At 41.5% G+C, this 27,345-nt stretch overlaps 1 protein-coding gene across 1 annotated transcript; it reads right to left on the bottom strand.

The window, feature by feature from the left end:
* Positions 1-71: 71 nt before the first annotated feature.
* Positions 72-19,758, bottom strand: baiap2l2a (BAR/IMD domain containing adaptor protein 2 like 2a; the record flags this gene model as incomplete). The annotated part of the gene is made up of 13 exons (XM_079253014.1): positions 72-150; positions 550-590; positions 4,704-4,893; positions 5,761-5,826; positions 6,923-7,130; positions 7,847-7,916; positions 10,355-10,453; positions 11,419-11,550; positions 12,460-12,531; positions 12,637-12,698; positions 17,845-17,931; positions 19,291-19,366; positions 19,705-19,758. 13 exons carry the CDS (start codon positions 19,756-19,758, stop codon positions 72-74), a joined length of 1,236 nt encoding a protein of 411 aa, XP_079109140.1.
* Between the last annotated feature and the right edge of the window lie 7,587 nt (positions 19,759-27,345).

Genomic DNA, 27,345 nt, shown 5'->3' with positions numbered 1-27,345 from the left:
AACCTCCGTTTAAGATAAACTTATCGAGCCAAGGTCAGGAGCTGGCAGTAAGATGAAAACATTTGTCGTCATCACCGTCGGAGGCGCGGGGCTGATCTGTCATTGGTGGTCGTGGGCTTCAGCTTAACTGTTGCAAATGGATTGGTGCCCCTGCAAAATACAATGGAGGAAGGTGAGAAGGAACAACAAAATGAATGTTGGCAGGAAAGAGGGAAAAGACAGACAACATGAGAAGATGACCTGACCTTAATAGCATTTTTGAGGCGAGCAGTGCTGGGCTATAACCTCAGACATGAGCCGTGCACTTCAAACTGTACCAAATATCATCCAGTCAACTGCTCACCTGAAGTGAGGCTGATAGTCACGCTTCCTAAACGCCCATAACTGAAAATGTTTCAACACGCACTTCAAACTCTAATGGAAAGGAAGTGATTTTTGTGCCATTTCGGTCACTGCCCTTCAGATTTAATGGCTTCATGATATACTTCAAAAAATATCATTAACTCCTCAAGAAGAGGCCGAGAAAGGCAGCAGCTACATTATTCTTACCTTGGGAAGAGCTCTGGTCGTGATCTGTGTGCTTGGGATCTCTGTTGAAAGAAGAGGAGAAACGTTGAAGTGAGGACCAATATGGAAGACAAAACGAGGGCACGCGCTCTAATGGCGGCATTGGCAGGGCCCAACGCACTCAGCCGTTTGCTTGCAGTCGGCTCTCCTGCAAGTTGCTCATTAATATGCTGAGCTGTCAAACATGCACACTTCACTTTGTGTCACATGGACACAGATGAGAAAGAAAAGACTTTCGGTGGAAATGGGAACCAAAGGAGGAAGGACTGAGAGCATGCAGACACATCTCAGAAAAAATGCACAAATGTCACAAATAAACCTTGATGAAAAACTTAAACAATGTCTACATCTTTTGCTCAAACATACTGCAGAGGACTTTATCATCGATGAACTAATATGTCTTCATATTCTGCTTCCAAACAGCCAGAACTCCTTGTTATCTTTTAAACTGGCTTTGAGCAATAGTTCTCCAGGCTTTCTTACTGTTTTTCTTTTCACTCTGGCTCTCTTTCACTCTTTTTCATTTATTTTCAGGCTAGTCCTTGCACCGGATCCTTGTCAGAGGAATGTGTTGCTTAACACCGACTAATGAATCATGCAAACACAAAAACCGCTAAAAAAAAATAACAAAAAACTGATGGACCAATGCTGTATCTTTACAAAGCAGACAATTTGAAATAGTTTCTTTAGGCGCTTTGTTATCAGCAGCCTGTTGCAGACAAACATAATTTGCTCTCATTTCTTTTAATTTGCATGAGTGAAAACTGACAAATAAAACACATTTTGACTGTCTTAAATGTCTACTTTTTCACCAATACTGTGGTTCTAACAATGCAATGAAACAAAGACTTCCTCAGCATGGTGAGCAGCATGTGGTTTATGATATCTGAGGAAAGATGGAGGAAAACAGAAGTGATGTCCTCACTTGAATCACCCAATCAATCAATCAATCAATCAATCAATCAATCAATCAATCAAACCTTTATTTATAGACCAGTTCCATACACCATATGGTAACCAAAGTGCTATACAGGTAAATAGACAATTTCAGACAAAAAAACAAGCCTAGCTTCTCTCTGGAGAAAAGATGAGTTTTTAAAAGAGACTTAAAATCATTTAAAGTCCTGACAGACCTCACAGAAAAAGGGAGACCACTCCATGATGTGGGGGCTACTATGGAAAAGGCTCCACGAGTCACAAGTCAAGACACATCTGGTCTTCAGATCTCAGAGCTCTAACAGGACGGTGACGGTGCCGAAGCTCAGAAAGGTATAAAGGAGCCAGATTGTTTAAATGTGTAAAAGCCAAAAGTAAAACTTTAAACCTTAAATACCTATCATGTTGTTCAAAAACCTAAAACTTTCATTTTAAAAGAGACAGTGAAGAGAATGCAGTACAGGGGTCATGTGCTCACACCGTCTTTTCCACACATTAACAGACGGGCAGCTGAGTTCTGGACCAGCTGTAGGCGGCGGAGGAGAGACTGGTCCATCCCAGTATGAAGCTAATTGCAGTAGTCCAGTCTAGATAAAAGATAAAAGCATGAATGACCCTTTCCAGGACATCATGCAGGACATAAGGCTTCATTTTACTTACAAGTTGATAAAAGCTAGACTGGACCACTGCACTAGCCTGCCTATCAAATTTAAAATTAAAATCAAAGAAGACCCCATGATTTTAAATAAAATGGGTTGAAAGAGTCCAGAGAGCCAACAGCACTGCCGCATCCTTCCCGTAGGTCAGATTTCCCAAAAGTAATGACCTCAGTTTTATCCTCATTTATGCAGAGGACGTTTAGCTCCATCCATGTTCTCATGTCGTTTAAGCACTTTTCCACATGTCTGCACCACGCGTTCCAACAGACTTTAAAGCAAAATAAATCGGAATGTCATCAGCATAGCAATGAAATGACACGTATTTTAAAACTGGACCTCAGAGGAAGTAAATATAGTGTAAATAATATAGGACCTAAGATGGACCCTTGTGGTATCCATGTTTAAGTGTTGCCTTGGATGAAGCGAACTGGCCAAGATGAACTAAAAAACTCCGGTTACATAAAGAGGACTCGAACCATTTGAGTGCATCTTGTCTTATAGCAGCTGGGATAAATTCTGGCTGCCTTCAACCCTGAAATGAAATAAGTCGCCATAAGAAATGGACAAATCCTCTGCACAACCCAAATCTCAACACTGATAAGGCAATGTGGGATCATTTGGACAAAGAACAGAACAAAGTGCAGAAAACATCCCGACAAAAGCTTTAGAAAGTCTTTCAAGAAGCCTGGAGAACTATTCCTGAAGACAGCCTACAGACCTTTAGGTCTTCGTGCTGATGATTAAATGCGCTCATACTGACTCTGAGGCTCATTCCTGTTTTTGCCTTATACACTGTATTACTATGTTTACACTTTTTGTTGTTTCCTGTGTTTGTGGACATGAAAAGAGAAAGGAGATGTAGCTGAACAGTTTCTTACATATCCAGGTTCAGGATCACTATAGATATTTATAACGTCATAACGAATGTGCATGTTCCTTATGGAAGCAATGATGTCGCATCACAACATTTCTGGATGCGGCTGAATAGCAGCAATGGGGGGGGAAAAAAGACACATTTCCTGCATTATCACTCAACAGCACACTTAAAGCGAGACTTTCAGTCAGAAGAACTTTGAAAAAGAGTTGAATTGTAGAAAATAAACAAACAAATAAATCACACCCACAAAAACCTGCACACAACTTCCAGGCTCACATCAGCAGCTGGAGCTTCCTCCCTGCATCCACCAGAAAGAAGGGTGTGGTGTCATAGAGAACAGGACCCTGCCGCAGTGTCCCTGCTGGATAAATGTGTAAAAGTCTGTGTAGAATATCTCATCAGAAGTGTGTTACAACTTTACCATCTTCATCTCCTCTGAAACCCCCGTCACTGCTTCATTCCATAAGTTATAGCCAAATACAAACCTACATCAAACCAAATCTAAGAAAGAGTTTATATCACTGGTCTCAGTCTAGATTTAGTGTTATTTATTGCAGGAGAATTTATCTGGTAGATCCCAGTTTGTGCAGTCAAAGTTGGTTAAAGTTCTCCTCATTTTTCTGGACTGGGAACAATTTTAATCTCTTGATACAAGTTTCATGTCTGAGGATTATCATCAGGAAACATGGAATACAGTTATCAAGCTGAGAAAACTTGTCAGTTATTGAAGTCAAATGATTCTCTGGGAAACATAAAGGTCTAAATAAAAAGTCGCTGTTTTTAGCTTTGAAGACCTGAACGATTCGCTGTCCATCCCTAACCCTAACCCATAAAGTAACACCTCCTGCTCTGTAAAACAACCTTAGAACCATCTTTGAGGAGGATTTGTCTTTTCAACCTAATATTGAACAGCTTCTATGATACTTCTTGGTTCTACTAATCCATACATTCAACTAATCTGTAGACAATACCATGCAATGCTGTTTAAACTGGGAGTGGAAGCTTTGGAAACCTTTAAGTCGATCTAAAATGCTGCTGCTGTCATCGATATATCGATACATCGATACATTGATACATCGATGACATTATCAATGTGGCAATGACAAGGATTCAAAATGCAAACACTATTTAAAAATCAACGCAATAACCATTTATCAAAACACACTTTTTATTTTGAAAACGGCTCTATTTTAAGTTCATCATTGAGGGTTTTTTACTCGTCTGTCTTTGTTATAAGAACAGACTTAAGTTTGTTTGTTTTGTTTTTAATTGCTTAAATACTTGAGTGCAGGAGTAAAAATGCTAAATGATATTCTGATGGCTTTCTGTGATTTTGATATGAATGGAAACGACTGCTGTGATATTGTTTCGTATCAGCTGGTGGATTCGGAATTGAAACAAATTGAAATTGAATCGTGACTGAATTGGAGACATTGGCAAACACAGACTCTCCATCCATTCAATCATATATAATATTATTGTGATTAAACTAGCAATTTACACCCCCTACAATGCATCTGTTTTCCTACAACATCAGTGTTATGATTGATGTTAAAACAATAAGAGTGTGACAGCAAACAGCCCAGATCTGATGTTAACATTTCTTGTCCGTTTTCAGGGCGGCAGCGTCTCCTCGTGTTGCAGGAAACAGCTGAGTAGCTTACCGTGTTCTCAGAGTATGACTCAGTCCTTTTCTCAGCAGTCTTTGCAACTGGCCAACTCTCTGAAGGTTTACTCGAGGTTAAAGACTGAGGCGGTGGTGGAGGTGGAGGGGGCGGGGCTCCCGCTTGGCTGCTGCTTCCTGGTTGGTCGAGCAGGCTGCCCATGCTGCTGCTGCTTCGGAGTGTTGAATGACTATAAGGGGTGCAAAGAAATGCAGTTAAGTTGTTTTATCCAATGAAGACATTAATTCTTTTCTTTCTGTGTTCAGGATTAAAGGATATTGAAGTTGATATATTTTATCCACACAAATTAAGCATGTTGTAGTTAAAATAGAGCTTGTTTTTGTTCTTCATCACGATTCACACTTTTAATACAGGTGGGTAAGAAATGAAAGTTTTGTTAAATTTAACAGAATGCAACATCCTCCCAACAGACGTTGTCTGATTTGACATCTTATCTTTTACTAAAAACAACTAGTTTATTTATTTGAGCAGCACATTTCATGGACCTGTAATGGTTTCAGGGAAGCAGTCCACTGAAAACACCTCCCACCGCAGCAGAAAGCCTCCAGATCCCACTGTTACCATTAAGCTTCTGGCCTGCCCTGAACTTTAATATTTAATTTTTATAGGCCACATTTTCAGACAAAACAGATTTATTTTAGTATAACAGACATTTTTTGGGGCCTGTATTGACATTTGCTGTAAGAAAGTTTTAGTTTAGCAGGCCACAGTGGTTTCCCTCGTAGCTATGGGCCACCTAAATACCTTAAGTAGTTCATTTTATCATTTCCGGTCCGAGTTTCATGCTGACCCTCTTTTAAATCTATTAGCCCCCCAAAATGGGGACAGCCTTTGGGCAACAGCAGAAAATACTCAGAATTATTTAAGACAAACATTAAGTTCAGCCATTAATTTTCTCCCAAAGTATTGATGGTTTCAATCACTTTCAGAAAAACAAAGACCTGTATTTGATTCTGGGATAATTAAATCAAGAGTTAATGTGACAGGATATTGATTAGCAGTTATGCCTGTTGAATCCAACTGACTGGATTTTTACCGAGTGCTGGGGGAGCTTGGAGGATCATCCACTGCTTCCACAAAGGAGGCTGGAAACCATCCAGGTCTGAAAACAAAGGCCACACACAAAGGAAGATGAGCACAGTGGGGAGATGTTAATCTTTATGAAAGGCTTTGAAAACTGGGTGAAAGTTAGAAAAAGATTAAAAATCCCTTCATTGATTTGTCCTTTTTTGAAAAAATATTGATGTTTATTTCTGTAAACAACTTTGTTTCCCACCAACAAGTTGTTGGTTTTACAAATGCTAATCAGATCTACTTTACTGATCTGAGTATTCTTAACAAAAAAAACAAAAAAAAAAGGAAAAAAGAAAAAGGAAAAGCAAGAATTTAAAATCTTTGTAATTCATACAAATACAGTATGTTGAACTTGATAGAGACCCAGGATTAAAGCCACACACAGAAGTTTTCAGTAGTAAAACTATTCGCTTCTGACTGATTTTGATGGCACACTGACATTCATTAAGCACATTCCCGTAGCTGTTATCGTCCTGCAGCTTCCCACGGCTGAGAAACCGCAATTTACTACTTTTTGTTCAAGCCCAAGCATCACCTGACAGCTGTGTTTTAGAGCACAGTGTCACATGCCAGCAAGTTGATATCAACACATTGTCCATTTTGAATCTGCATGATGGCTGACCCATGTGGGAGGATGTTATTGTAGTAATCATCAGACTCATGCTGGTTGGAGAACGACAGGATGCACATCAACAGTGCAACTTTAAAAATGTTATATAGGGAGACATGTGAATATAAAGTAGCTCTTATAACAATAAAATCGATTAATTACAGAAGATAATTACATGAGAAACAATATGGAAAATAAACTAAGAAGGAATCAAGGTAGTTAGTAGTACTGTAAACACAATGCCAAGGAGGAAAGACATCAGCAATGATTCTAGAGTCATTTGCTTTTAATCTGATGCAGCAATTTATTAATTCAAATCTGGTAATGAGAAGATTTTTTTCCTTTATTATTTACTCTGATACATAAAACAATAGAATTGAAGAGGAGTATCTATGAATTTATTTTAATAATGACTGCATTCATCAGAGCTGGGAGTTGTCTATGGATGGCTACAGCCATATAAATGTGCATGTGCACACACAGACACACACCGTCACAGCTGAACATCTCTCACCGTGAACTGCTGTCGGCACGTCCGTACAGCCAGCCGTTCCTGGGCCTTGGGTCCAGTACAGTGATTATCTGTCCCCTGTTGAAGGGCAGTAAGGTGGGGTTGGAGTCAGCAGGGTGATGCGCCAGTTTGGCCCTCATTGATTTTCCTCTACTGCCACCTCCCACCGAGTCCATTGAGAAGCGAGAAATGCTTCCCTGCGGAGACGGAGCTGAAAAAAAAGAAGCAAGAGTTCGCTGCTAAATGATTTATTTAAAACAGAAATGACTGAGATTGATTTTTTTTAATGATTTTATATTTAGCTTGATTAAATTGTAACTCGTTATTATTCACTACGACTCAGTCAATAATGACTCAGAGCAGACTGCTAAATATCTGACTTCTTTCTCTGTTTCAGCACCAGGGGATGAAGCTCATTTGATTATTCTGAATGAGATGCTATTGTTTTCTCTCCAGTGAATACTAGTGTGGCGTCTGCAGAACAAGACTGCTGTTTGCAGCGTTTCAGAGGGAAAAAGTTGACCGTAATGGGGAAGGGCTATTTAATACTGCCGTGATTGCTTATAGTCTGCTGTCGACACGTCATTACTGAGTCTATTTTTACTCCTGATAAGCAGGACAAGTGATTAGACGGACTGTCGGCAGAGGAAGTAGAAAGAGGATGTAATAAACACATGATTCGCAAAATTATCGCAATGGAGAGAAAAATAAATAAAAGGCGGAAAAGATTCAGATTAAGACTAAATGAGCTTGAGCAGGCCTCTGACAGGCCGGAAATAATTTACTTGTAGAAATAACTAAGAAAGAGTCACTTTATTCTAAAACAATCAAGTAATAAGACAAAAATATACAGCTTGAAAGCTTTACCATTGATTCTGTTGTTTAAACACGCTGTGATGACGTGACCAGTCTGCACAAACTACTCACCTCTTGATGGTATGTTTCCAAGAGGCGCCTCCTCTCGGTTTCTTCTGAACTCCCCTTCCTTCATTCCCATCTATAAAAGCATAGCTGTCAGTGAAACGTTGATGGAAACACCGGGAGGCACGACTGCTGGTGTAGTAATTAACTCATAACAGGAACAACAAGCCGGATGAAGGTTTGTTCAGCCACAGAAAGCAACTGGAGTTGTTTTGACTAAACTACACTTTCCCTCAAGAGCTGGATGAGAACATTTGCAAAGTGCAGCAGTGATTCGAGAAGGAGCTGCTGCGAGGAATAGTTTGTCATTTTGATTTGATTCTGTGCTACATCCGTCTGCCTGTTAGCTCAGCTCTGCACAGAGATAAGACCAAACAGAGAGCAGCAAGCCGGGCTTCGTGCGTCGGTGTGTGAAATAAGGTAAATACATGTCAGATAGTCATCGCATGTAATATTTCACCCTGACTGTTTGTTAAAAGGAAATTCACTCCCAAAGTGAGCCTTTTGCTCAGAGAAAAGCCCAGGAGCCACATCTCAAGGTTTGCAGACCTCAGCTAGCATGGTAAATATAAAGAAGAAAAAAAAGTAGAGCATTAAAGGTGGAGTATGTAAGATTTTCAATATTTTAAAAAATAATTAACTAATAAAATAACTAAAATCATTATTTGAAAGTTTTTTGAACGTAGGTTCCAATCTGTCCAGATTTGATGCGTTATTAAATTACAAGTTTAATTAATGACAAATGACAAAAAGCACTTTTTTTTTTACTGGTAGGCAAACATTTAAGAAAGGTCTTTGTCATTAATTAAACATGTAATTTAATAACACATCAAATATAGACAGACTGGAACCTACATGTTTAAAAAAAAACTATCAATTACGATTGTAGTTATTATTTTAGTTAAATCTTTTTGAAAATATTGAAAATCTTACATACTCCACCTTTAAAGACAAAAAGAGCATTCAAGATTTATAGAGTTGCATCAACAAACTCCAAAATGTTTCAGAACAATGTGCTTTGGATGAATGAAAAAAGATGTTTGGGTATTCTCAGCAACACATTTGATGATAAACAAACAAAGCCGTTCACCACAGCCGGCTCATTCTAACTATCAAGCATGCTGGTGGAGGGACGAGGATTTGGGCCAGTTGTGTAGCCACACCAGGAACTGGACACCTTGCGTGAGTTGACCACGATCTCTTCTGCATTTCAAAGTATTATAGAGTCCGATTTGAGGCGGTTTGTCTAAAAGCCAAAGTTTAGCTAGGACTGGTTCATAAAAAAGGACAATGACCCAAACACAGCAGTAAACGTAAAGCAGAATGGTCCAGTCAAAGTCCAGATCTCAGCTTGGCTGAAAGGCTGTGATTGGACCATAAGAGGCAAAAGCAAATAAAAGCAAACCACAATAAACTGGAACAACCTTATAAAGAAAAGTGGCCAAAAATCGCCCAAAAATGGTGTGAGGAGCTGAAAACCTCATACAGAAAATAGTTCCACTGTGTTATTATCGCTACGAAATGTGTTTCTACAAACAACTGACTCCTTATTTTAGGTTAACTTTTATCAGGACAATGATTAAGTCTCGTGTTGTTCATTTAAAATTGCATTTACTGAATTTTAAGTTGTGTTGTGATATATGAAACCTTAAAACAGAATGACGATACACTTTCTGTTTTACAGTTGTATGTTCACAGAGAGCAGCTGAGGCATGTGCATGAAGTGGCTCACGGGCTTCGTTCTGTTATAGATGAGGATAAATCCCATTTCAGAGCAAAACAAACACTGAATCCATGTTAATCCTCTGATTGTTATTACAAAGGGCTGTGGGATCTGTGGAGTTCATTGGCATGTCACCTTCCAGACGGGGAACAGATGGGTGGGGTTTATCTCTGGGCATCTGGTGTTTACTTAAAAGGAAATTGGGATTGTCACGCTCAGTATCATATGGTTCAATTTGTGAATTATCTTCTGAAAAAGGCAGTTTTGTGAAGCGCATGTTTGTTGTGCTGCAGAAAGCTTCGAACAGTTATATATTTGTTTTAGTTTCTTCTACAGCTACGGCTTAAATCTGCTCCTGAAAGCTCCCAAACCGTGTTGTATCTCACGCTTGAAGTGCAATTCTTTGTGACAGGTTCAAATTAAATCAGACAACAACCACTAGAGGGCAAACTTGTAACTTAATTATCATCGTAGTCATTTCCGGCCTTCCTCTTGTTTGTGAATTCAGACATCACCATGTTATATCATGGCTTCTTTCGCTCATATTTGCTTCATACATTATGTTTTATTCAGCAGCTTTTAAACTAAGTTTCCAAAGTTCGGACTGGTTCTGAGTCTCACGGTGGATTCGCTCTGCTGTCTCCCTGAAGACAGGATTACACCCCACACCAGCTGCATCTCTGTGACATTTTTTGAAGACTTATAAGTAATTTGTCTGAAGCATTGCATGAATAATTTATGTAGTAAATGTGTTGTTTTGTGAGTCAGCAGCAACGCTGGTGCAAACTCACAGTGTTTTCCAGAGAAGCAGGTTGCCTGATCTGAGATCGTCTGGTGGCATTGATCTCCTCCGTCCAGACATCGGCTTTCTGCTGGAGAGTTCCTCCCATCTGCAACATAACACCTGTCTGTTACATATAATGTGATATTTTCCCCTTTGTGCAGTCGTAAACAGTGAGAAAGCAGCGAACATGTTTGTTCTGGTCCAGTTGGCTGCAGCAGTAAAACTGAGGCTATAAAAGGGCAACTGTTACTTGCAACAAAGCTTATTTTTTTAGCTTCACAGATTCGTTGCTGATCTGATCTCTTTGACTTTGGCGTTAACAGCTTTGACTTGCATGATCTTAACATTTCACAAGTATTTAGACATGGATTTATTTTACAGAAGTTGTACATTTCAGAAGCAGACAAAGCAGAGGAACCTCGTAGGTCCAGTTGTCAGCACATGAGGGCAGCATTCGACAGGAGGAGGTTTTAGTTACTGGAATTGCTCTACTTTTACACAAGCTCGGGTTTTTCTACTTTGCCATCTTGTGCCTCCTGTCATTTTATTGCCTCCACTATGTGTGAAGAGGATTAAATGAATAAAACTGCTCAGTTGCTACAGCTTTGAGCTACTGGTTTGAGTTCAAAGTGCTTTTTGACAGCCCAGTTGAATATGAAAGCGAGCAGAATTCCATGTAAAAAGATGAGCATCCTCACCGTGTTTGAATTGCAGCTTAGGTTTAACAGCTTGATTGGATTTTCAGCACAAAACTTATCAGTCATTGTAAAACATTTAATTGCATTAGCAGAGCAGATTCATAAAACCTGAGTCCAGAGTACGACCAGGCAAACGGTTAATGGTGAATCCATCCTGCCATAGAAACCGAAAAGCTGCTGCTCCTGGGTTCAACCTTGGTTGTAAAACAGGGAATGTTCCCACAAGAAGCAATAAAATCTCCCTATTGCCTTAACATTTATTCATGATAACGGCTTGTGTGACAATCCTGAACCACGTGGGATTGCAGTCCATAAAACAAAGGGAGATATAAAATATTGAATTCAAAAATACTATTTGAAGTAGGACGCATACCTTATTCATGAGCCGGGCGATTGATTGTATCAGGCCACAGTGTTTCTCAGCCAGGAAGCGGTATCGCCTCTCCTCTTCCTTTAAAGTCTCGCCATAGCTCTCCCTGAGGAATTGCACATACTCACTGGAATCCTGTGGATGCATATAATTGACAGAACATGCATACACGACAATCTGTACATATATGCTTATATTCCTGATCATACCGATGAATTTCCCTCCATGGAGAAGAACAAGGTGGTAAAGAAATACCAACCTGACTGGGTCCTCTCCTCAAGCTCCTGTCCATTGATGAGGCCTGTTTTTGGACCTCCACTTCATACTGGACTCTACTGCTCTGTGTGAGAATTAACAGTAGAAACAACATGTATGAAACCATCCTCGTACTGGTAATGCATGAGATTAAAATGTGTCCAACAACGTTGAACCTGAAGAAAACTTCTTATTTTCTTAGTTTATTTTTCTTCTTATTTAAAAGCACTTCTTCTGTTTGACTGTCATTTGTAAAATATGTCTGCCGTGCCAAATGATAAAGTAGATAATTCACTCCAGGGAGAAACAACTAAATGAAAGAACCTTTGAAGACACACAACAGAACTTTTGCCATTTTCCCAGTCCTGCATGACCGCTCCAGCCAGTAAAAGACGACATTATGACTCTTGTTTTGTCTCTTTCTCTCCTTTTAATCATTCTCCTTTTAATCATTTTGCATTTCTTTTCAGAATTAGCGGGGTTGTGTGTTAAAAAACAACCAGCGTGTTTATTTCCATTTTCTAACATGTGAATCGAAACTGCTGCAACGTCATGTTGCATCCCAGTTGTAAAAGTTGCATAGTCCAGTTTCTCAGCGTCCGGACATTGCTAGGCAACAGCGGCTAGTGCACATGCTAGGTGTCACTGTGTCATCAAACAGATTGCAGAGTTTTAAGTCAGAAATGTAATGATTGTGTTCTGTAGTTGTTATTTCATTTGAACTTTTCCCACAAAACACTTGGTGTTTTAGTGAGCATCCTGTTCCGTTCCTGACTGAGTCGGACTCACTGATATGTAGTCTGTGTCCAGTCTAACGTTGTTTTCCATCTGCTTCAGAACCTCCTGACTGAACTGGCGGAACTGGAAGAAAAGTACGTTTTACTGTCAGCACATGAGAACATAAAGTACATGAAGGTTTTTTATCAAAGTCAAACCATAGGATAGATCAGTGTTGATGTAACTCACCACTGTCTCCAGCTCCAAGGTGAGTCTTCGTTGCCCCTCAGAAATGTGAACCAGGACGTCTCCTTTAACAGAAGTTCACAGGTTCATATCAGAGTACTGTGGAAACGTCTTGCGCTAACTTTGATTTGCTGATATTTTGCTTCTTGTCATTTCTTAAAGTAATAGTCAAAGCTTTTCTTTGACATTAACTGTTTTTAAATTTCTTTTTTTACTAGCAGCCACTTATAAAGAAATGTTTGTTCCCATTTCTTTAGTCACATCTAGGAAAAAGTGTCAGGTATAGCACACCTTTCCGACACTAACAACACACCCTTTGATAACACTATGTTTATCTATTTACTTTAACAGTTTCTTCTCTATAAATGATGCTTATTGATAAGACAGCTGCTGAACTTCTTTTTCTTTTTTATAATAATGGCAACAGAATTTCAGTAGTACTACTACTACTACTACTACTACTACTTGACAGGAATAAAACTGCATATTTCTATCAGCAAAGTCATTCCAAAGAGCTTTTAGCTATAAACTATGTTATTCAGTGAATCCTGGAAATGTGGAGGAAACAGGACAATGAGGACAAAATAAAAAGTGCTGGTTCTGAACACATAAGACACAAAGTCTGCCATGAGACCTGAAGGATGCGCCTGGCGCGTCAGATTATCCATACGTTCACTGAAACCTCATTAGCAATGGTCTCCATGGAAGGGTGGCTATCGGGAAGCAGTTGTTAAGGAGGGGAGAAGGAGAGAAAAAGGTTTTGCTGAGGTTTGCCAAACGACAGAAGAACGGAGCTGAAAATCACTGATAACAGGTCTGACAGAGTGATGCATCCTGAGAGCAAAACAAAAGGCAGAAAACATCCATAGAAGAGCTTCGGAAAGTCCTTCACGGAACCTGAAGTAGCGATTCTGACGTCCTCTGAAGACATTGCAAGAAAAGGTGTCTCAGAGGTTCCAGACTGAGCTGAATCATTATCCTCATATAAATGACTGATCATCAGATGACATGCCTGTGATGACAGTTTTTTGCTTGTTGCATCGGCACAGATATGAACTGTAGATGAAAGCTGGACTATCATGTAACCAACAGCTGGTTATTATGTGGCTCGTAATAATACATTAAACCTTTTCCTACACCTGGATCAGACGGTTTTCTCATCATCTAATTTCATACATGCTCTTAAAATAGGATGAGAAGTCCAACAACCCAAGATCCTGTGTACACATCTACACTCCTACTTCAAAAATACAACAATAAAACAATTAATATTTACCTAGAAAATATAAATCACCAAAATAAACTTAATAAATAAAAAGAAATGAAAGGACTCCAGTGTGTATAGGTGTCTGGATGTGTGTATATATAGGTGGGTGTATTTTGTATATGTATGTAGGTTGTTCTCCTTTCTCATCCTTTCTTTTTCTCTTTCTCTCTCTCTTTTTCTCTCTACAAGGTGTTTTTCTCTTTTCTCTTCTTCTCGATTCTCTTTCTGTCTCTTCTATCCTCTCCGGTCATGTCAAGCAACACAAACTTTTTAAAACAAAAAAATGATGCAAAATAAATAGAAAAATAAAAAAGAATCCAGAATATCAAGGGGAGCATTATATCTATAATCTATATCTAGATTATCTAGAATATTATATCTATAATGCTCCAAAGTAAATTTGCCCAGCAGAACACAGCATCCAGAACATCATGCTGCTTGCTTAAATGCCAGACAAGACAAAAACAAATGAAATAAATGCATTGCATACACATAACATACAGAAACTTCCACACCTAAAGGCCCATGTTGGAAAATGTTCTGACATTGCTGCAGGATTACATTTTAAATGAACTTTTTACCACTTTTACTTCATGCGAGGTGAGGCAGCTTGGATCAGTGAGTCCGACCACTGTGCAAAGCCTTCTCCAGCACATCCTACAGAGTCTCAGCAGGGTTCAGATGTGGACTCTGTGGGGGACAATCAGGCTCCCTGGACCACTCTTTCACAGTTTGAGCCCAATGAATCTTGGCAGTAACATCTTGGAATAAGCCCTCGCTATTAAGTAAAAAGTAAAAATCCATTGATGGAATAACCTGGTCATTTAGTATATTCAGGTAATCAGCTGACCACCTGCAGCCCCCCCAGATCACCGCTCCCGCAGGAGGTGCCATGCATGATGTGTTAGACTCAGTGATTAGTGAGTTATTTTTACAGCTACACATCTGTTCATTTTGGATCCACTGAGTTGTCCTCACATTGTGTCTGTGTGTGTGTGTGTGTGTGTGTGTGTGTAAATACTTTCACTGTTAAACATGGCTCTGGGTTCTACTGTTGCTTGAGTCACCAAACGTTTAAGTGATCCCAAATCACCACCATTCAGGATATTTTCCACATTTCTTCCTTGGAGGTAATGGTTCCCCGCCTTCCTTCCAGTCTGGTCAGTTTTTAACCTTATTTTAGTTTCTGCAATTTCAGGTGTTTATTCTGCTTGATGCATGCCAATGATTTCACTCCTTTTAAACAGACTCATGCCTTTCCACCACCATGCAGGATGTGTTTTTCCACATGTTTGCCTAAAAAATAGGAAGCTACTCGTTGCTTCAGTTGGGGTTAAAAAAAAAAAAAACTTGTTGCCAGCTGAGAAATGATCACCCAGGCAGTAATTATGCAATAAGAGGCTCGTACCTAACATCCACGTGGCGAATATTTTTGTGATCAGGCAGATTAGTTTGTGAGTCACTGCTTATTTAAAATCGTCCTAATTTTTCCATAAATTTTCACAATACAGTTGATAACTTGTTCTGACACATTAAATGTGAAAAAAAGACATCAAACTTTGCAAAGATTATGTTGAAACATGTAAAAATGAGTTTGCTACCAGTGGTGATATTTATTCAGCTCACAATGTGTTATTTATGCAAATGAACATATTAGCAACGTTTTCAAGTAAAACTCCTGCACTCAAAGTAGAAATTACTTTACAAAAGATGTAAAATGAGAACTTTTATGCACTGATAATAAGAGTATTTTTCCTTTCTACTTTAAAGTAAAAGCAAGTACATATCTGTGTGACATTGTTTTTATTTCATGACATTTTCTTGTTGTTTTCCACATTTTTAGATCAGGACGGCCTTAAAGTTGAGCAACTTTGTTCATTAAGTTGAGATAACTTCTTCCTCTCTCTGCTTCTCCTCTTTATAAAACCCTGTATTTACGTGGTCATTTGGTGTTCCAAATTTCTATTTCACCTAAAAGAAAGCTGAAAGAAAAGCTGCCCTATCATAGTTAAAGCTGAATACTTCTACCAGACCACATTGTCTTCGCTCCAGTTTTCTCAGGCTTGTTGGGTATATTTACCCCCAGAAAGCTTGTGCGATGCACCAGACTGTAGACAGACTCAGGTATTAACTGTGTGACCCACTCCCACTCTGCCTTCCTGCACACAGCGAAAACACCCACAGAATAAAACTGAAATATCAACAAAAACAAAGACTAAAATGAATCAGATTTAGTTTTGCCTGCAAAAGACTGACAATTTGGAATAAACTTGATGAATTTCTCTTTAAATTTCCATCCTGATAAAAATAAATAAATAAAGTTGCCCCCTGATGTGCATTTCAGGGTTTGTAAGTTGCTTTGGATAAAAGCGTCTGCTAAATGACTGTAGAATAGAATAAAATAAAATAAAATAAAAACATTCTAGTGATTTCTCTCCACTATTCTGGCATAAATTTACTGTTATAGCTTATCCATCTCTATTCACCTAATGTAAACATGTTTGTATATTGCGGTATATAAAAGAATTATTAATCCAAATCATGTCTAATGGTACTAAACCTATCATAAGCTTTTAACAGTTTCTTTCTTTGGAGTGAAAATTTAAAACTCCTGTTATTATAAAAATGTCTACTGAATATTTTCTGTTTCATGTTATCTGTGTGTAATGAAACTAGACCAGCAATAGTTTCTTACCAAGGTCGATCCACCAACTAAATGTTTTAGCTGGATTTTTGAAATATTTTGTCTTTTTTCAAATCTTTCTGTATTTTCAAAACTCTTTTTAATACAGTAAATGTGAGTGCTGCACACTTTTATATGTGTCTTTATAAAGTGTGTTTCCTTCATGAGATTTTGTGTTCTCATGTCATTGTGACTCACTGCTGATCTTTCTTTGATGCGCTTTGTTTCCTCCTAACATGTGGGACAATCATTGTGATTTGAAAGCTGATCTGGACTTTTATGATTCTGTTACCTTTTTATTGCACTTAGTCATCTTTGTAAGTCTTTTGTTCCAGCTGCTGATTGCATATTGCCAGTGGTTGTGAGCACTTTCCAGTATGTGGATGGTGTGATAACTGATTCTAATGAATTCCTCAGAGGCTTTTATCATTAACCATCTATCGGGTACTCGATGAAATACCTTGAAATTAGAAATTTTAACTTAAAATTGTCCTTGTGGTATGTACCAAAACCTCCGAGCTGTTACATGAACAAAAAATATATATATATTTTTATGCTGAATATGAGAGAAAACAAAGTGATCAAAAATAGTCACTTGCCCCATAAAGGGTTAATCCTCTTTGGAGGTATAAGCATATGTCTGCTCATTTACAAACCTCCTTTAAGGGGAAATAAGATGAACCATTGCGGCTAAAGAGGCAAAACTTTCTTGATTTTTACATTTCTTTAAATGCTGGAATCTGACTGGGAATGTTATTCTTGTTTAGCCAGTCTGTCATGGTTCCAACAGAGGAAAAAAAGCCTTGCTGTGATTCCTCCCCTCAGTTAGCAGGCAGCTGTACTCTGCAGTGTACCTGGCATACTTCCATCATGAAGAAGCTAAGTCAAGTGAGCAGTGAGCCCTACTGCCTGTAATCATCTATCATTTATGTCCACGTTTGGCCCACATAAAGCCAAACTCCAACATGTGTTCCACAGCAGCCGAGCTTCAACCCGTAGATTCTCACTGTGAGATACTATGGAACACATTTAACTTCACGCGGTGTCATTAAAGATTTCGCTGATCCAGCCATTGCACATGCACCACAATGGTGAAAAGAGCAATGAAACCCGGCTCCAGGATTAAACTTTGCTCTTCAAGAAGATTGTGTTTAATAAATGACCATGAAGGCAAACAGCTCCAGGGCTCAGGGTGGGATGCAAACATACACTCTTTCCATTTCTTAATGATGAGTTTCACTGGCCAGCTGTGCACACATACCCAGAGATTGTGAGGACATGGTGTAGCAAGCTTTTTCTCCTATCTTGGAAAGTGCACTGAAGTAATCCTCGCTTGTGACGATGAGAGCTGAAAAAGACAAATTTTCATACTTAGTCCACACACAAATTAGGAGTATAAAAGTTGAATCATTAAGTCGCAGTGGGATATTTTAGCTTCTTTACTAAAACAAGCCATGAAATCCAATGATGCATCCTTATTAGCATGTTTATGAATGATTACAGCGTTAGTTCTGCTTATGTGTCAAAGTGCTTTGTAAATGTTCGCCTTGGTGTTTCATCAGCGTCCTGAGCGAAGCTGTGGCTCCTGAAGCTGAGCTCATTCATTCATTCATTCATTTTCCAAACCGCTTATTCCAATTCAGGGTCGTGGGGAAGCTGGAGCCTATCCCAGCTGGCTTTGGGCAACAGGCAGGGTACACCCTGGACAGCTCGCCAGTCCATCACAGGGCCACACAGAGAGACGAACAACCACACTCACGCTCACACTCACTCCTAGGGACAATTTAGAGTGACCAATTAACCTATCATGCATGTCTTTGGATGGTGGGAGGAAGCCGGAGTACCTGGAGAGAACCCACGCATACACAGGGAGAACATGCAAACTCCACACAGAAAGGCCACTGACCAAACCAGCCAAGGATTGAACCAGCGACCTTCTTGCTGTGAGGCCACAGTGCTAACCACTGCGCCACCGTGCAGCCCCTGAAGCTGAGCTATTCTCGTCTATTTGATGTAAATGCACTTTAATGACAAATCCGTGTTATCTTTTAACAGATGAGGCTCCACCTGAAGCAGAATAATCACACACACACATTACACTTTTTCTTTTATAATTTATGTTGAGGAACTCCATCAGTAAACACGCAGCAGCATGCATTACTTCCCTGTCCTGACAATGACACCTTACAAAAAACTAGAAAGGGAAAACTGAAGCCCCTCTGCAGGTGGCAAATAGACCCGGGTTAATCTATATTTTATGTCTGCAGGGCTGCAGGTGGAGATGTTACCAATTACTTGTTGATGCAGCATTTTTACATTTTCATACATTAAACCAAAACGTGCTGTGAAACCTTTTTCTGCAGCTTGGATCCATTTATATTTATAGCTCAATGTAGAAAGAAAACAAAAACTTCTAGAAACAGTGGAACTTCATGGAGGATATTAAATCTCTTCCCGGAGTTCAAATACAGGTGTGTTGTGAGGTCTTGTTTGTCTGCTGACAACGTGACCATAACAACCTCTCCTTTACAATCCCATTATCAACATCATTACAACACCATGATATTCCCAAAGAACATAAAATTAATAATTAGTTCAAGAGAAATAAATACCACATTATTCACCATACAGTCATTGTTAAGGTCCAAATTTTACCAAACAACAACAGCAGACTTTATTTATTTATTTTATTCTCTCCATTTCTTACCATTGAATGCTTGGACGAAGCTGTTTCCCAGGAAAACCAGTCTTTTTAAACTTGGGTTGAACTCATCAGACAAGTTCTGTTAGGAAAGCAAAAACATACATTCAGCAAAGACTCAACTAAACAAAGCTTCTTCTTAAAGGGGAATCATTTGGCGATCGATCTGTTTTTATGGGCATCAACTCTCCACAAAGCTAAACTTAGCAAAACCAGGAACCACCTCTAATACATGAAAGACATTTGTGGATTCACATCATGTTTGCCAGCAGAAAATACATTTAAGTGTTTATTTCAGCTTCCAGTAACTAAGAAGCATCTCCAGAAGGTGTCCCAGTTTCCTGACATTCTTTCTGTAAGGAAATCAGGTTTGTTCCAGTTGACTCCCATAAAGAACCACAGATTCTGTCTTTTACTTACCGAGTAAATCCCCAAGGTGGAGCGGTACAGCTGATCACTATTAACACCTGACATGTTTACGTCCTGAGTATTGCAGCAGACGGTGAAACCTTGAGAGCTTGTGTAGGTCTTAAACCATCCAGTCAGTGTAGCAAAGCCACAGAGGGAAGTGAATGTGAATGGTATGCGGGACTGGTTATGGAGTGGAGCAGAGGAGGCAGCCCAGTGTGGCGGTAATCGACACCAGTATTGCCTGAAAAAGACAGAAGTAAATAATTAAACACAACTCAACCATAAAACACACTGACACACGCTGGGTGTGTATATTAGTGTGTTCCCCACACTTTATGTTTTATTCAAGGCTTTAATGGAGATCCGTTTTCATGCAGTCATAAAAAATCAACAATAACATCATCAGATAGATGTAGATTGCATTTACAGCAACAGAATGTAAATTCATAGTTTTGGAAAAACAATGAACTGCTATCATGTTTTAACTACACAGACAATGTTCTGTAGTGGAAATAATGTATCTTCTGTGTAAAAGTACCATCTAAAATGGTGGGATGGTCTGACTACCAGGTGGCCTGCTGGCTGAGCCTTGGCTCCTGGGCTCAGTCAGGATCAGCCTAACGATGTCACCCCCATAAGGGCTCTTACCTGCAGGGAGGACCAGTTCAGTGAGGACTGGGAGGCAGGCAGTGGTGGGGGACTTGGCATGCCAGTTCCACGTAAGTTAGCAAGGTGGGTGCTGGCCTTGAGTCATGGGCGGCCGATGCGGCAGATCTCCTGAGACGGTGTTTCCTGACCAGGATTCTCTGTTTTAAGTCACAAGTTTGTTTTGTTTTTTAAATTTTAATGGGTTTTGTATGCGTGTGTGTGTGTGTGTGGTGGGGTGGGGTGGGAAAGTGGGGGGCGAAGAAAGGCTTTGGTTGGGCTGTTTTTAAATGTGTACAACACTTTGTGTTGTGTTTTAACATATGAAAAGTGCTTTATAAATAAAGTCCGAATTAAACTGAAGAAAAGAAGTTGTCTCCTGGGACACGGAGACTCCAGGAGAGGGATTGTGTTCGCCTTCTGGTCTGGGTTTATTAAATCCCAGTTTCCACTTTCCTGCTTTTGTATTTCTTTTAAGTGAATAGATGGATGGATGGATAAATGGATGGATGGATGGCTGCATGGATGGATGGATAAATGGATGGATGGATGGAAAAATGGATGGATGGATGGCTGCATGGATGGATGGATAAATGGATGGATGGATGGCTGGCTGGCTGGATGGATGGATGGATGGATGGATGGATGGATGGATGGATGGGTGGATGGCTGGCTGGATGGCTGGCTGGATGGATGGATGGATGGATGGATGGATGACTGGCTGGATGGATGGCTGGATGGATGGATGGGTGGATGGATGGCTGGCTGGCTGGCTGGATGGATGGATGGATGGATGGATGGATGGATGGGTGGGTGGATGGATGGCTGGATGGCTGGATGGATGGATGGATGGATGGATGGGTGGGTGGATGGATGGATGGATGGATGGATGGATGGATGGATGGATGGATGGATGGATGGATGGATGGATGGCTGGCTGGATGGCTGGCTGGCTGGATGGATGGATGGATGGATGGCTGGATGGATGGATGGATGGATGGATGGGTGGATGGATGGCTGGCTGGATGGATGGATGGATGGATAAATGGATGGATGGATGGCTGGCTGGATGGCTGGCTGGATGGATGGATGGATGGATGGATGGATGGGTGGATGGATGGCTGGCTGGATGAATGGATGGGTGGATGGATGGATGGATGGATGAGTCTAGTCTGCCATTTTGTGTTGTTGGAGAACATAATTTCATTTGAATTAGGTGCACTGATATTTAGGGAAACATTTAAAACCTGCAGGACCCCCAAGAGCAGGATTAGGAGGTCCCTGTGTCGGGCTTTTGGAACCATATTTAAAGAGATGCTATGAATCACCTGCACCAGTCCTGACTGTTGGCACTTATCAAAGGGGAAAGTTTCAAGCCTAATCTTAAAGTTGGAGAAGGTGTCTGCTTCCAGGAGATGACCTGAAAGCTGTTTAACAGGACAACAGGCTGATGACTGAAGGCTCTGCCTCTCAGTCTTCTCTTAGAAACTCTGAGACTGGGAGTCTGAGACTGAAGAGCAGTGTTGGGAAAATGTGGAGCTACAAGATCTTTAAATGATTCATTTCATGAATCATTAAGCCTGTGCTTTATGTGCGAACAAATCTATTCAAATTCAAATAGTTTGGAACGTTTAATCATAACTTTGGGTAAGAAGCAGGAGCAGCAGCGTTAGTCCCAGTGTTTGGCCTTCCTGCTGCAGAATGGAGCTGATCTGATGCTGCAGCTCTGACTGGCTCAGTATCACCAGAAAGAAGTTTGGTTTTTTGTTTGTTTTGAATTATAATGATGTCATTGAGCTGCTGAATGGACGGTGAGGTTTTCTTGTTTCTAATGAATGCGTTGTTGCAGATTGTTTGCTGTTTCATTTGGAGACTTCAGGCAGATGTGATTGGGCCAAAGATTAGTTTTATTTTGATTTGTTACAGTGCATGCTCATTTTAGATTGTATTGTTGTGTATTTTAAATTGTGTGCTGCCACCAATCCCTACTGAGGCCCATCCATCCCTCAGCTAATTGATGAGCAGGAACAGCTGTGTGCACCTGGACATTATTTAAGTGAAGCCACAGCTGAGGCAGAGAGGAACGGCAGAGAAGGATGGCAGAGGAACAGAGCCGGACGCGCAGCTCACTCGCCAGGAGCGGAGGCAGGATCGGGAAACCGCAGCAGTTCTGAGGTTGTTGGCCTGACTACTCAGCCCTGGGCCGCCGGAAACCTTACGTGGCCCGGGAAAAGCGTGAGTAAGACTGATTTGGACCTAGAACTGGAGGCTGGCTGCGGGGCCAGGTGGGGGGAGTGAGGAAGCTCTTCGAACGGTGGACTGCCGCATCTGTTCTTCTCCGCAGGCGTGCTGAGAGTGCGGCTGCGCAGCGAGGGAGAGAGACGACGAAGCACCTAAAATGCCGTGTTGCACACCAGAGGACTCCACGGGGACACATATTTGAAGTGTCTGGAGTTTAATAAACTTATTAACTACTTGACTTTTTAGTGTGGCATCAACTCTGCTCACCCTGCCTTTTTAGGAGGACCATTGTGGCTACGAGGGCAGACCCTTAAGCTTGCAATCGTATTTGAGTCCCCTCAGCCACTGACAAATTTCTGGCGTTGTCGGCAGGATCAGGGTTGAGCAGAGTGGCTACAAATTGGTTTTTTTTTTTTTTTTTTTTTTTTTTTTTTTTTTTTTAATATATACATATATTCTTAATTTTTTTTTATTCTGGGTGTTTTAGTTTAGAAGGATGATGATGCCTGTGTTTCCTGGTGCCCCATGGGTGCCTAAGTTTAGTGGGCCAGAATCAGAGCTTAAATATACAGAATGGCGGGAACAGTTGCAGGGGCTTGTACAATATGGGGGTTTTACAGAACCTCATAAAGTTGGCATTTTATTGGGAGCACTGACAGGTGACGCAAAAAGACAAATTTGCGTCATGAATGAAGAGGAGCGCAATACTGCTGCCAAAATATTCCTAGCCCTTGATAAAATTTATAAAGAACAGGTTTCAGCATCAACAGTCAGGGCACAGTTTTATGGCTGTGTACAAAAGCCTGATGAACCTCTGCAGTCTTATGTCCTCAGGCTAAAAGAACTGTTCTGTAGGCTGCAGCAACATGACCCAGACGGAGCCCCCACCGATGCACACCTCAAGGACCAGTTCTTGCTTGGTCTGGAAGGGGGGCCCATATACCAAGCATTGAGAAGCTATGCCAGCCGGAACCCAAATGAAACATTTGCCGCTCTGCAAAACGAGGCTCTTGTCTTGGAAGAGGAACAGCGTGGATCATGGCGACCCGAGGTAACGTGCGCAGCAGTGGGACGGGCAAGTAATTTGTGCGCTCGTTCACAGTGGTCAGACTGGAAAGCTGAACTCAAACAGGAGGTTATGACAGAGTTGAAGGATCAACTGAAAGACCTGAAGGATGAACTTCTGAAAGAGCTGAAAACGGACACACCTACTCATGTAGGTTACACTGCACAGCGTGCACACGCCTACAGGCAAGCGGCCTCCAACATGTGGGCAGCTGACGGTAAGGCCATCTGTAGGCACTGTAAACAGGCTGGACACATGGCTCGACACTGTAGGGAACGTAGAGTGGCAGCCCAGCAGTTAAAGTAGATCCTCCTGCTACTGGGGCCCAGGTGGCAGGGATAAGGCAGCACAATCTTACTGGGCCACCATCATCCTTAATTGGTAACTGCCCCCATGTTGAAGTGTTGTTGAATGGTGTGTTGATGCATGGACTATTGGACACGGGCTCGCAGACTACCTTGATGCAGCATTGTATGTTTCAAAAGCATTTTCCTGACTACACAGTGGAACAACTCCCATCAATGATTAAACTAAAGGCTGCTAATGGCCTAAGCATACCTTGCCTTGGCTATGCTACTATGGACTTTCAGATTGAAGGTCACCAGGTTGACCAACGTGGTGTCTTCATTGTTAGGGATGAGTTCTCATCTAACCCACTGATTATAGGAATGAATGTCATCGAGGCTTGCTGGAATACTGTTTTCAAAAGTCCAAGGGGAGCAGTGCCATTTTCCTGTCAGAACCCCAAGTCTCAGGGGGTATGGAGGGAAGCTTTTCGCAGTGTCAGCGGACTGCAGTTGTTGCGGAAGATGGGTTCCTGGGACATGTCTGGCCAGCAAGCCGTAAAGGTATAACCATTCCAGCCAGAAGTGAAGTGGTGGTGTGGGGATGCACAAAAGCCAGGGGAGGATGTGAATATTATGGATTAATTGAGGCACTCCCAGAACCTAGTGCCATTATGGCGGCACGTACAATCGCTGTGGTAAGACAAGGCAGGGTTCCTGTCCGCATCCGTAATCTAAATGAGTTTCCTGTCCCCATAGGACGATACCAAAAGCTTGGGCAGCTTTTCCAGGTGGATGACAGAGATATCTATGCTGGCCAAGATATTGATCTGCAACCTGGAGCCAACGGTGTTGTGGAGGTGGGTCTAGTGGACATGACAAGGAGTATGGAGCAAGAGCTGGGATTTGACATATTGGAGCTGGCTGATAGACAAGATCTTAGCCAGGAGGAAGGGGACAACTAACGGCTTTATTGCAGAAATGGAGGAAGGTGTTTTCTAGCCATGAGGAAGACTTTGGGAGGACTGATGTGGTGAAGCACCATATTCCTACAGGTGAGGCAGCCCCTATAAGGGAGCGGTTTAGACCACTACCACCTTTACTATACAAAGACATGAGGTCCCTGCTGGCCAATATGCTGCAAAGTGGAATAATCTCGGAGAGTTGTAGCCCTTGGGCAGCCCCTATTGTCATGGTTAAAAAGAAAGATGGAAGCTGGCGTTTTTGTGTTGATTACCGGAAGCTCAATTCTGTAACCCACAAGGATGCCTTTCCTCTTCCACGGATAGAGGAGACTCTCACCTCCATGACGCAAGCCAAATGGTTTTCCACCTTGGATCTGGCCAGTGGGTACTGGCAAGTGGAAGTGGCTCCACAAGACAGGGAGAAAACTGCCTTTACCACACCCTTGGGGCTCTTCGAGTTTCAGCGGATGCCGTTTGGACTGTGCAATGCCCCAGCAACATTCCAACGCCTGATGCAGCAGTGTCTAAGTGGGCAAATCTCAGAGTCTGTCCTAGTTTACCTTGATGACATCATTGTGTACTCTCCAGACTTTACAACCCACATGAACAACCTTGAGGAGGTTCTTGAACGGTTGTGGCGGCATGGCCTCAAACTACGACCAGAAAAATGTAATCTCCTCTGTAAGCAGGTGAACTTTTTGGGCCATGTCGTTGATCAGAGGGGAGTGCGACCGGACCCTGGGAAGATATCAGCAGTTGACTGGCCTGTTCCCATGACAGCCAAGGAACTGAATGCATTTCTAGGCCTGGCTGGGTACTACCGAAGGTTTGTTCCGGAGTTTGCTAAAGTTGCCCGACCACTGAACTCTCTATTAGTTGGTATACCCAATGATAAACATCTGAGTGCACGTCCTCTAGATTGGTCCGCTGAGGCAAATGTTGCATTTGACACACAAACGAAAGCTCACTGAAGCCCCAGTTCTTGCCTATGCTGACTTTTCCAAACCTTTTGTCCTCTATACAGATGCCAGTCATCAGGGACTGGGAGCTGTGTTGGCTCAGCTACAGGAAGGTAAGGAACGAGTGATTGCGTATGCTAGCTGCAGCTTGCAACCGACTGAAAGGAATGATGCCAATTACAGCTCCTTTTAAGTTGGAGTTGCTGGCATTAAAGTGGGCAATCACAGAAAAGTTTAAGGACTACCTTACTGGGGCAAAGTTTGTAGTGTATATGGACAATAACCCTGTTGCCCACCTACAGACCACCAAATTGGGAGCTGTGGAGCAACGGTGGGTGGCCCAGCTGGCATCATTTGATTTTGAGGTGAAGTACCGGGCTGGGAGGGAAAACACAAATGCTGATGCACTCTCCAGGTTTCCAGTGGGAGATTTGCCACAGACTGTGAGATGCCCACAGGAGCCAGTTACTTCCGCAACAGTAGTAGGACAAGGATCTGACACCCAGGTGGACAGTATAGACTGGCTGGCTGAACAACAAGCAGACGCCAGCCTTCAATCAGTGAGAAGGTTTGTGGAACAAGGCTCCTACCCCACCAGGGCAGAACGGGGTATGCTATCTCTCGACAGTATAAAGCTGTTAAAGCAATATAAGAGGCTCTGCATTCGTGAAGAAGTTCTGTCGCAAGGTTGTTGATGATGTCACTTGTGAACACTTCCAAATTGTGTGTCCCAGCTCTAAACACCAGGAAGTGTGGAGGAAATGTCATGAAGCTGTAGCACATGCAGGAACAAACAGGACCCTGACCAAGATAAGACGGCACTTCTACTGGAGCAACATGGAAAAGGAGGTGTGGGGTTTCCAGACAGGGTGTGTTGTGTGCAGCCTACAAAAAGGTAAGACCGAACCAAGGGCTCCTCTAAATCCTATTACTGTGAACTATCCATTAGAGGTGGTAGCTTTGGATTTTCTCTCCCTTAGCCGACCACATGATAGTTATCAGAACATCTTGGTCATGACAGATATGTTCACCTGTTATGCTTGGGCTGTACCCACCCATGATCAGACTGCCAAAACTACAGTGCGTGCAATTTGGACAGAAATCATTCAAACTTTTGGTTGCCCTGTTCAGTTTCATTCAGATCAGGGGCCAAATTTTGAGTCAGCTCTTCTGAAAGAACTTTGTGATTTGTATGGCATTGCTAAAAGTAGAACCACCCCCTATAATCCTGCAGGGAATGGGAGGGTGGAGCAATTAAACCAGACCCTACTGTGTATGCTTCGGACCCTTGAGACTGAAAAGCAAAGCAGGTGCGCGGAATACCTACCACAACTGCTGCAAGCTTATAACAATACGGTACACAGCGCAACAGGATTTGCACCTGCATACTTGATGTTTGGTCGGCATGTTAGACTCCCCGTAGACATTAGCCTGGGTATCCCAGTACAATGCTCACAGGGTAACACGAGTGACTGGGTTCGGGATCATCA

Source organism: Telmatherina bonti (genome assembly GCF_933228915.1).
Source record: "Telmatherina bonti genome assembly, chromosome: 14".
Lineage (NCBI taxonomy): Eukaryota > Metazoa > Chordata > Actinopteri > Atheriniformes > Telmatherinidae > Telmatherina > Telmatherina bonti.
The sequence above is the reverse complement of the archived record's forward strand: the minus strand, read 5'-3'. Positions and strand labels throughout refer to the sequence as shown.